At 37.4% G+C, this 12,282-nt stretch overlaps 1 protein-coding gene across 1 annotated transcript in view; it reads left to right on the forward strand.

The window, feature by feature from the left end:
• The window catches only part of LOC150102416 (muscle-specific protein 300 kDa-like), a 1,203,500-nt gene that overhangs the window by 886,309 nt on the left and 304,909 nt on the right, over positions 1-12,282 (forward strand). The window contains exon 58 of the mRNA XM_090399574.1: positions 2,504-2,677. Coding sequence (XP_090255700.1) covers positions 2,504-2,677 — 174 coding nt within the window. The remainder of the gene's footprint in view (positions 1-2,503; positions 2,678-12,282) is intronic.

Below are 12,282 nucleotides of genomic sequence, written 5' to 3' on the forward strand. Positions count from 1 at the left end.
TTCTTACTTATTGTACCTCCCAATCCATTTATGCCTATCTTGTTTTATCTTTTGATGATATGAATGAACACATTACATGTTGCTCTTGTGAAATTGGATGTTGCACTTATTTCCACTTAACTCTTCATCCCATGCTCTTACACTAAGCTCATCCCTGACTTTTCTATAATCACTGGCCTTGTAATTCCATTATAGATGTCTGCACCCAGTTGATTACCTCATAATGGCTCTTACTACTGGAAATAGACATGATATCATTCATAATAATAATATCATGTGATGAAATTACATATCCAAGACTCTCATTCCATGTGAACTTTGTTGGAGAAAAAAAGAATTGCTTTTGTATCTTAAAGCAATTTATTTGTTTAAACAATTTATCTTTATTGCATTCTATATTACAATAAATAAAATTACCCATACTGATCACAATTCTATTTATTTTTCAAGAGAAGAGTGAATATTTTGCAAATCGGTCTACTTAAAGCCAGTTTGCAGATGTAGCTTGCCATGCAGTTCTTTGTTATTAATTGTCATATTTCAAGCTTATAGCAACACTTCCCTAAATAGTTTATCCACTGTATAATCTCAAAACCATTGCAATTCCCTCTTTGTATGTCCATCTTTTTGCTACAGATCCTCTGTTGTCATCAACAGCAAAAGAACAGAAACATCATATCTGTTCCATATAAAGTGAGTAACACTGTAGAATCAAAGGAAAGTGGGAATGAGGAAACAAGCAAGTGAAAGACTGATATATAGTGTAATTGCCTGGATGAAAGACTTAAAAAAATGAATTTATCAGAATGAGAAATGAGATGAGACATATCCATTGTGAGATGAGAAGTTTGGTGGATAAGAATGAAAGAGTGCAAAAGAACAGAATGAAGGAAGTCAGGGAAAAAGAGGTGATGAATGACTTGAGTCTAGCGATGTATGGAGATTCCATTATTAGATGTGTTATAAAGAGAGTTTCCATAATGTGTGTTTTCCAGGAGGGAGAATTAGCAGGATTATTGATACATTAGATATGAGAAGCAGATGAGCAAATGAGCTATTGGTGGTTGTTTGACTTGGTTGTACATAAGGAAAATGTCAAGATGGATATCAGGAGGTTGTCAAGGAGAGTGAAAGATAACAGTGTGTTGCCAATGCATGATGGTGATCAGTCTAGATGGAGAGTAGGGATCATGAATAGCATGTTGGCAAAAGTTGTTTGTTATGCAAAAAAGAGGAGACATGATAGAAACATTTCAGTTACTTAAAAGGTTTCATAGACTTGATCCAGTGGAGATGTTTCAGCACTTGGCTAGAGGGGGACAGAACAAGAGGTCATTCTTGCAAGTTAAGTAATAGTGTTGTCAGTAAGAGTGTGAGGACTAGTTTTTTTTTTTTTTTTGCTTGGAGTGTTGAATGAATGAAATGGAGTTGCCAGAGTCAGTCGTGAGTACTTTGTCTGTTAATTGGTTCAAGGAGAAGTAGGATAGATATTATGTAGAAAGTTTTGGTCTCCCATGATGAGTCTTTATATGACTCCATGAATGTCCCCATACAATAATAATAATAATACTTCCATATTCTTTGCCCATACTGCAGTCTATTCAATCATCCTGCAGGATCTCTACCTCACCTGATGATTCAATACCGAATGTAGTATTAATAATAATCCTATATTCAGTATTCAATCATCAGCAAACAACTGTATCAAATAAAATACATAATTAATAATTTTTTACATTGTTGAGGATGATAATCTCCCAGCCTCTTAGGATCAAGAGACAATCATTCCAATTTAAATTTTTTTGGGTGTAACAGGACCTCTGAACTTTCTTTGAAGGGCATTCATGTTTAAAACTGCATCTAAAATTTAGCCTGTTATCATAGACTGAACTTTTGAAGTAGTCAAAATAGCCTAATTCTTTTTCACCACAGGCTGTCCAAAGTATGTTCAAGTAGACCCACATGGAATCTAATAAACACTGGAGAGAGAGAGAGAGAGAGGCAAACGTTTGTCTCTTTCACTGTTTGGTGAAAGATTAGAATTGTTCTTAATGGGGATATATGGTGTTATCACATAGAACGTCCTAACTTCTGGATGTGTGAAGAAAGTAGCAGTAAATTAAAATTCAGGCATATTGTATTCAGGCTTTTTTTTTTTTTTTCAGTGTTATATAATTGCCGGCCTGGTTGGACGAGTGGTTAGCATATCCGCTCTCCAGCCAAAAGGCTGCAGGTTCAAATCCCGCTGTGGGCATAGATGTTTGTCTGTGAAAATACTAGTGCTGGTGGTGGTAGTTGGCAGTAGATGACATTGGTATAGATGATGAAGGTAGTTGTGGTTGGTGGAGATGAAGAGTTGTAGAGTAGATACCCTCCTTCGATGAGTCTTTGGACTCCCTGGAGGTATTATATAATAATAATAATAAATAAATATTTAAACTTTAGTTAATTTACAAAAAATATTAAATTTTGCTTGATAGGTTGGTATTTTTTTTTATAACAGGATCTTCTAGATAAACTGATGGCAGCAAAACTGCAGCTTCAAACAGCTGTTCAGGGTTGTGTAGAAGCAACAACATCATTAAGTCGTCCTTCAAGTCCAGATGTTGGGCTTATCTCATCTATGCCAGAAAAAGAAATGCAGATAAAAATACGACTTCAGGATTTCATTGAACAGGTTACTTTTAAGTTTGATCTTATTTAATTTGTACTCCAAAATAATATTCAAATGCAACTAAATTGAGAGATGGTCAAGTAATCACATAAAGTTGAATGATAATTTGAAAGGGATTGAAAATTGAGTGACTTATAATGACTCAGTTTGTATTTTAATTTTGTTACTGACTGCAATTGCTACAAGTCATTGATAACAGTAACAGTCACTGAATGTCAGTGCTATTTCTGGAAAATATTAGCTACTTTATTCATATCATAGTTAAATCTTTCACTACTATATTCTCCAGCAGTTGTAGATTATATAAAAGACTACCTTGTGTGAATAATGAGTAATGCCACCATTATGATGGCATATATTGGAGCGGATGGGGATGGATACTAAACTGGTGATATGGATAGGTAAATGGCTCAGGGAGAGATACCAGAAGGTGGTGTATGGAGGAACAGAGTCCAGGATGAGGCAGGTGACCAGTGGTGTGCCTCAGGGCTTTGTGCTTGGGCCATTGTTGTTTAATTTGTACATAAATGATATAGGAAATGGCTGAAAGGGAGATATTCAATTGTTTGCTGATGATGCAAAGTTGGGTAGCACAATAAAAAATCAAGCTGATGTTGGGAGTTTGCAGGATGATTTAAATAAGCTGGTAAAATGGGCAAAAGGAAATGGATGTCAGTTCAATGTGCAAAAGTGTTAAGTTATGCATTTTGGGATTAAAATATTATCAGCGGTGTACTACATTGATGGAACGGTACTCCAAGAGATTGATGAAGCTAGGGACTTAGGGATGTTGGTAGATAGGGAGATGAAGTTCAGGGTACACATTGCAAAGTGTCCAAGATTGCACATAGGATTACTTGGTTATTGAAGAACACACTAACATCCAGAGTTAAGAGTTAATTATTCCCTTTTATAAAGCATTGATACTTCCACATTTGGATTACTGTGCTCAGGACTGGTCACCTGGATACCTTGGAGATGAGGAATTTGTGGAGAGGGTTCAGAGGAGAGTGACTAAGTTGGTGAGTGATGTAAAAAATGCTCCTACATTGATAGATTGAGAGCTGTGGATTCTCTGCCTATCAACCAACCTCTGTTGGTTGATAGGCAGAGAAGAGGGGATATGATAGAAACATTTAAGTTACTAAAAGGTTTTTATAAGATTGATGCAGGGGAAATGTTTCAGCTCTGTGATAATGATGGAGGAACAAGAAGTCATCCCTGGAAATTAAAGAAAAGTGTAGTTAACAAGGGTGTGAGAACAAGTTTTTTTGCCTGGAGGGTGGTGAATGAGTGGAATGCATTGCCTGTCTCAGTTGTGAGTTCTTCATCTGTAAATGAATTCAGTGATTGATATTGTTTTGATAGTTAGGGTCTCCCGCGATGAGTCTACTGACTCCATGGAGATACCCGCAATAATAACAATAATGATATCTTCCCACCAAAAGAGATATATTAGTGAAATAAATAATGAGTCTATTGATGAGTGCATGATGGATCTGTTGACTCCATGGAGGTTACCAAATAAATAATAATAATAACAATTAATAAATGGAAAAAAATAGTTTGAAGTCTATACTTTAATTTCATATGCTGTTTCTCAGCAGAATGCCTCTCCCTTTCAAAACACTTTTCTGTGCAAAACGTTTTTCAAAGCCATCATAATAGAACTCTTTAGATTGTTTATAGAACCATTTTCTCATCTCTGTTTAAACCTGTTTGAGATATCAGTGTCTATTGAAGAGATTGGATTTGAAGTTGTGAAATATAGGTGCAAATCACCCTCCAGTTGGTGAGAGTGACTATGAAATGATTACCTGTGTGATTGCCAGCAGTGTGAGGACCTCTGTGAGAAAAGGGTATATGTAGAACTACAAGGCTGGTGATTATGAGTAGCTCAGCAGAAAGCTTGCAGGTGTAGCATGCATGGAATGAGGAGTTAGCTAGAAAAGAGATCACTGCAGCTTGGGGGATATTCAACAGCTATCTAGTAGAAGCAATGTCTAAATGTATTCCAAGGGTCAGAAGGTTAAATAAGGGAGGTGTGAAATGGATGAATGAAGAGATTAAGCATGCAATGCAGAGAAAAAAGGTATTATGGAGGAGCATAAGAAAAGTGGTAATAACCAATTCCATGAGGATTACAAAGACCAGACAAGGAGGGTAACTTGTTTGGTAAGGGTAGCAAAAGTGAAGTATGAGCTGCAGTTAGCTAATGAAGCCGAGAAGAATCCTAGGTAGTTCTTTCGATATGCAGCCTCTGAAAAAAAAGAATGATTATGGAAGGATGTCATTGATTGGGGAAAATGGTATAATGACAACTGCTGCAGAACATATAATGGAGATACTTAATGAGCAGTTCATAAAGGCCTTTCATTCTTGTGAATGTGACATCATGGAGAGAGTGAGAGCAGTTGATGATGGAGGAGGAGAGACTGACTGTAAGTGAGCAAGAGGTGTATGGGGGAATTGAGCAAGCTTGATGTTAATAAGGCTGTGGGACTTGATAATATATCAAAAGATATTTCTGAAGGAATGTGCCAGGGATTGACATCTGCCTTGACATATTTTTTTAAAATGGGTCTTGCACTTGGTCAAGTTCCAAAGGAGTGGAAGCAGGGCAAGACGGTGCTGCTTCATAATGGAGGTGATAGAACTCAAGCATCCAATTATAGGCCTATCTGTGTGTCAGATTTTGTGGTTAAGTTGTTGGAGAAGCTGATGAGAAATAGGATCTAGAATTGGGTTGACAACAATGATATTTTCTTTGATAGACAGTATGGATTTGCTAAAGGGAGGTCATATTTTAGTAATCTACCATATATTATCGTGTATAATGCGAAAAATTTATGGTAAAAAATACTACTTAAAGTTAGGGGTTCGCATTATATGCGGATCCTAAAAAATATAACATCTTATTAGACTTGCACACACAATATATACTACCTAATGCCTATGCAACCAAATCTACTTGACCCACTTGCTTGTTCGGCGACCGTGCGCGCATCGTATCTGCACATAAATGTGCGCTCAGTCGCCAAATGATAACGCACAGTGAGATAGATAGAGCACAATTAGGTATATCGGTTTAACCACAGTTCATTTTAAATATTATTCGTTAAACAAACCTAGCCTGAAAATGAGCCAACAGAAACATAAACGTTCATCTTTTGAAGCAGGATTTAAATTGTATGTCTTGCAGTTTGAAGTAACAGTGTTGCTGTGAGAGAATTTGGGGTAGTAAAGAGTAATATTAGACTTTGGTGTAAGCAAAAAGACAGTCTTGAAAAAATCCCCAAAACGAAACGTGCCCGTCGTGGAGATATAGCATCGTTTCCAGAACTGGAAGAAGAGCTAAATGAATGGATTTTGATGCAACGACAAGATGGCATTATAGTAGCAAGAAATGCAATTCGTTTTCGAGCTCTACAACTCAAGAATGGTAAATTCAAGGACACACCAGGTATTTCATCTTTTCTTGCTTCGCCTGGGTGGTGCAACAGATTTATGGAACGCAAAGCATTAACATTACGACACACCGAACAAAAATTGTGCAGAAGTTATCAAAGCAGCTTGAAGAAAAAGTTCAGTCCTTCCTTAAATTTATCATAAAATTACGGAAGTGTCATGGATATAAACTTTCTCAAATTGGCAATATGGATGAGATGCCCATGTACTTTGATATGCCTGGTGAAACCTCAGTTGGTGAAAAGGGTGTCTTCATAAAAACAACCAGACATGAAAAAACGCATTTTACCGTTGTTCTAGCATGCATGGCAGACAGAACCAAATTAAAGCCGACGGTGATATTTAAAAGGAAGAAAATTCCGAAGCATATGAAATTTCAACCAGGTGTAATTGTTCGTGCCAATCAGAAAGGTTGAATGGATGAAGAAGGTGTACAATTGTGGCTGGATCAAGTATGGAACATAAACACACGTCCAGGTAGCTTGTTACGTCAACAAAGTATGCTAGTATATACTAGTATACCAAAAATGTATAAAAGTAGTCTAAGAAAAAATTCAGCTTACCATGTGTCATTCACATCGTAAATTCCAGCTTCCTACTCTGCCTATACCAAGCATGCAACATATGCAAATCTCTCATCAGCAGATCCAAATCCAATTTCATAAAGGCAAACATCAGAAAACTTGCTTCCTGCCTGAATGAAAGTTGTGCCTTCTGGTCCCTTGCTAAGGCCACTGGACACAACTTCTGCTCTCCTGCACTTCCACCTCTTTCTCATCCTGATGGTACCACTGTTACCGCTCTTGAAGATAAAGCTGACCTTCTAGCATCACTTTTTCCCTCAAATCTGGTGCTTATCCCAGTCTGTGGAGGCAATCTCATATCCATCCTATTCCAAAAAAAAAGGGCAATAGAAGTGTACCGTCAAACTACCAACCAATTTCCATCGCCTCTGTCCCCCACAAAATAATGGAGAAAGTTGTTAATAGCTTATTCCTCCACTACTCACCACCTTTATGCAGTGGAACAATTTTACCTTCTTTTCACTCCCTTGGAACCTGTGCTGTGCAGTTTATGTTGTTTTATGTCAAGTATACTTGAGCAAAACGTAATAAAAATTATGGAAGGGAAGCTTGGAGAAGAACAATCTTGCTTCAGACTAAAGAGGGGTTGTCTTTACAGTTATATAGTGTAGATCAGGGGTTCTCAACCTTTTCCAGTGGCATACCATTATATTTAATTCAAGACATTATATGTACCAGTAAGCAAATCTGTTTTCGTACCACCAAACAGTGGCTCACGTACCACCAGTGGTACGCGTACCATAGGTTGAGAATCCCTGGTGTAGATAAAACATTATATTGAGCAATATATATATATATAGTCTATATTTGAGTTGTAAGTCAGCTATTAGAATTGACGGAAGTACAGGAAGATGGTTTAATGTTGAATTAGGTGGGAGACAAGGTGTACATTGTCTCTACTGTTATTCATTCTTTATATGTGTCACATTATGAAAGAAAGTGAGGTATCAAAACCAGAGATGTTAATCTCAGTTTTTTATTTTTTTTCTTTATGCAGATGTTATACTTCTAAATAAATCTAACATAAGTTGCAGGGTTCCCTGACTAAATTGAATAACTGCTGGTATAAATTTGGTTTGAAAATTAGCAGTAAAAAGACATAAACTATGATAATAGAACAAATAAAACATTTCAGCTATTTAGGCACAATTCTTAGAGAGGATGGCAAATTAAATATGGAAATATATAACAGAATGAGCAAAACTGGTCTGGTAGGAAGTCGAATAACTATCTCTCGAATTAGAGAGAATTTAGTGAAAACACTAAACTAGCCATATAAAAGACAGTGTTCAAATCAATTTTAACTTATGTATCTGAAAGCTGGGTTAAAAATAAGATTGGAGACAAAAGATATGAGAGTTCTGAGAAAGATTAGTGAGTGAACAGATTGTATTAATGGCAATATCCTGTTAAATGTGAGGATATGAGGTAAGAACTTGACATTGTTAGCATTCAAGAATGATAGCAGAGCTAATCTCTGGTGGTATGGTCACCTAAACAGTAATATTATTTTTATTATTATTATTATTATTATTATTATTATTATTATTATTATTATTATTACCACCCCAAGACCTCATGGAGTCAAAGACTCATCTGGGAGGTTCTTTTATCACACACACACATCTCATCATACCGTGTCTTAAACATACTCAAACTCCCTGCAGACACCACACTCTCAGGCAAGACATTCCAATCATTCACAACTCTGCACAAAAAAAACCTGCCTCTCACTCCCCTACTCACACCCTCTTTATACAGTTTCCAGGGATGAACTCTGGTTCTCCCCTGATCTCCCACTATTCTCTGTAGAACTTCTCCACCATTGATCTTATAACAACCCTTTACCAACTTGTAGTTCTCTATCATATCTCCCCTCTTCCTTCTCTCCACCAGACTCTGCAAATTACATCTTCTCAATCTTTCCTCATACTCAACATTCCAGAGGTCAGAAATTACCTTAGTCAGTCGCCTTTGGACCCTTTTCAACATCTCTTCATCCTTCTGAAAACCCAGTGACCAAATCTGGGCACAATAGTCCATATGTGGCCTAATCAAAGCCTTATACAATGGAATAAGAATCTCCTTACGTTAGTGTCCTCCGCATCATTCCCAGAAGTCTTTGTATTGTCTTCACAATTTTGGCGGTGTCCCCTAAATTTTAGATCCTTATCCACTATCACCCCCAGATCTCTTTTTCCCTCTACCTCCAACAATATATTCTCACCAAGCATAAATTCTGCATCCCATCTTTGTTTTCCAAATTTTAAAACCTTACATTTTACAACATTGAACTCACATCCCCATTTGCTTGCCCAATCACTCAATTTATTCAAGTCTTCTTGCAAGGCCACAACATCTTCACTACTCTTTATGGTTCGTCCCAACTTTGCATCATCTGCAAACAATTGAATATCTCCATCGAAATCTTCGCCAATATCATTAACATACAAGTTAAACAGTAATGGATCTAAAACAGACCCCTGAGGCACTCCACTAGTGCCTCAGGGGTCAGGGGCTGTGTAACTTTTCCTGTATATTGCACCCCCATACACAACTTGTTGATACCTATCAGATAGCCAGTCTCCAATCCAATGCAATAATCTAATATCCAACCCCATCTGCTCTAGTTTGACTGTCAACTTATCATGAGTTACTCTATCAAAAGCTTTTGCGAAATCCAAGTATATTACTGTGTATCCCTTCTCCTCTGTCCAAGGAAGCAGTCACTTTATTGTAATAAGTAAGTAGATTACTAAAACAGGACCTCCATTTAGCAAATCCATGCTGTCCATCAAAGATAATACCATTGTCATCAATCCAACTCTGGATCCTAGTTCTCACAAGCTTCTCCAACAACTTAACCACAACACTGACACACAGATAGTCCTATAGTTTGATGCTTCAGTTCGATCACCTCCTTTATGAAGTGGCACAATCTTGAACTCCTTCCACTCCTTAGGAACTTGACCAAGTGCAAGACTTGTATTAAAAAAATATGTCAAGGCAGGTGTGAACTCCCTGGCACATTCTTTCAGAATATGTGGTTATATATTATCAAGTCCCACAGCCTTATTTGCATCTAGTTTACTCAACTCCCCAAACACCTCTTCTTCACTTACAGTCAGTCTCTCCTCCATCATCAACTGCTCTCAATCTCTCCATGAAGTCACATTCACAAGATTGAGAGATTTTTATGAACTGTTCATTAAGTAAATCCACCACACATTCTGCAACAGCTGTCTTTATACCATTTCCTCCAATCAATGTCATCCTTCAATAATCATTCTTTCTTTTGCTAGCTACATATCGAATGAACTCCTTCAGATTATTTTTGGCTTTATTAGCTAACTGCTGTTCATACCTCTCTTTAGCTACTCTCACCAACCAAGTCACCCTCCTTGCCTGGTCTTTGTAGACCTCATTAAATTGGTTACTTCCACTTCTTTTATGTTGCCTCCACAATGCCCTTTTTCTCTGTACTGCATGCTTAATCTCTTTATTCATCCATCTCACACCTACCTTATTTAACCTTCTCACCCTTGGAATACATTTAGACATTGCATCTACTAAATAGTTTTTGAAAATCCCCCAATCTGCATTGATCTCTTTTCCAGCTAACTCCTCATTCCATGCTACACCTGCAAGCTATCTCCTGAGCTCTTCATAATCCCCCCCCCCCCTTGTAGTTCCACATATACCCTTTCCTCACAGGGGTCCTTGCACTGCTGGCAACCACCCAGGTAATCACCTCATGGTCACTCTCACCAATCGGTGGATGATTTGATACCTCATTTATAATTACATCCTCTGATGAGATGACGAAATCCAAGACCCTTAATCCTCGTGTGCCCCCCTCTGTTACATACTGTCTGAGGTAGTTATTCCTCAAAAACTGAAGAAACTCATTTTCTTTACTTCCAGTTGCTATCTCATCATTACAGTCTATATTGCCATAATTAAAATCACCCATAATGATCACCCTTTTTTTTATTTGCTTGGCTAATTTGACTATACATTTCACTATCACCACCATCCACATTACCAGGTCTATAACAACATCCCACCAAGTATTTGATTCTATTCACCTCTATCTCACACCATACTGCCTCAAAACCACTGGCCCTATTTCCCTCTTGCACCTCTACCTTGTATGGACTTAACTCTTTCTCTATCATCAATAGCACTCACCCTCCCTTTTAACCCTTCTATCCTCACGAAACATATCATACCCTTCCATCTCTATTCCTGTCAGGATGTCATCCTCATCTAACCATGTCTCACTTATTCTGACAATCTTTGGGTGAACAGATGCAATTAATGCAACCATTTCATCCACCTTGTTTCTTATACCTCTAGCATTGGCTGGGAAGGATAGCAAAATAAGTGTTCTAGGATGGCAGAAAAAAGATCCAGAGGAAGACCAAGATCTAGGTTAAATAATACATTAACAAGTACCTTAGAAGACAAAAACTTAAGATCTGATAATATCGGCATCTTGACAATTAACAGATTAATTTGGAGGAAAATTGTTGATAGGAAGTTAGTAATGATATAACTTTTTCATGTATTACTATCACATGCTGTACATTTCCTGAGAGTATGTCAAGAATTTGATAATGATGATGATAATTTCTAACCGGCAGGATAAACATTCGAAGTGGAAAATATACAAAGAAATGGAAAATAGGAGTTAGCACATGAATACCAACAGAAATATCTAAAAAATGCCATCAAAAGCTTGACAACGTTTTGCTGTCATCATCATCATCATCAAATTCCTGACATGTACTCTCAAGGGTGTACAGGATATAATAGTACAACATGAAATTTACATCATTACTAACTTCCTATCTACAATTTTCTTTTCTCTTTCTGTGGGTCTTTTTTCCTACCAACCTGGCAGAGAACACTTGTTTTAATCTTTTTTCCCCCATTCTGTTTAAGTGACCATACCACTTGAGATTAGCTCAGATAACACATTCATGGCTGCTAACAATGTCAAGTTCTTTCCTAATATCCTTGTTTTTAATATGATGTTGCCATTGATGCCATCTGTTAACACTCCTAATCTTTCTCGGGACTCTCATATCTGTGGTCCCTAGTCTTTGGTCAAGTGTTTTATTTCTAACACAGCTCGCAGATCCGTAAGTTAAAATTGGTTTGAACACTGCTTTGTATACAGCTAATTTAGTGTTTGGACTAATTTCTCTCTTATTCCATATAAATTTATTCAGTTGACTTCCTACCATACCAGCTTTGTTGATTCTGTTGTCTATTTCTGTATTTAATTTACCATCTTGGCAGCCTAGCTGGCCGAGTGGATAGCATATCTGCTCTCCAGCCAAAAGGCTGTGTTTGAATCCTATCGTGGTTATGGATTTTGTGATTGTCTGTGGAAATACTAGCGGTGGTGGCCGGCAGTAGATGACGTGGTGTAGTTGCAGTCAGTGGATTGATTGAGTGGTGGAAACAGAGTAGGTGCCCTCCCTCGATGAGTCTTTGGACTCCCTGGAGGTGTCAAATAATTATAATAATAATCTTCACTAACAATCA

Source organism: Typopeltis vanoorti, chromosome 10, assembly GCF_054136105.1.
Source record: "Typopeltis vanoorti isolate ZY-2024b chromosome 10, IOZ_Tvanoo_1.0, whole genome shotgun sequence".
In the NCBI taxonomy this organism is placed as follows: Eukaryota; Metazoa; Arthropoda; class Arachnida; order Uropygi; family Thelyphonidae; genus Typopeltis; species Typopeltis vanoorti.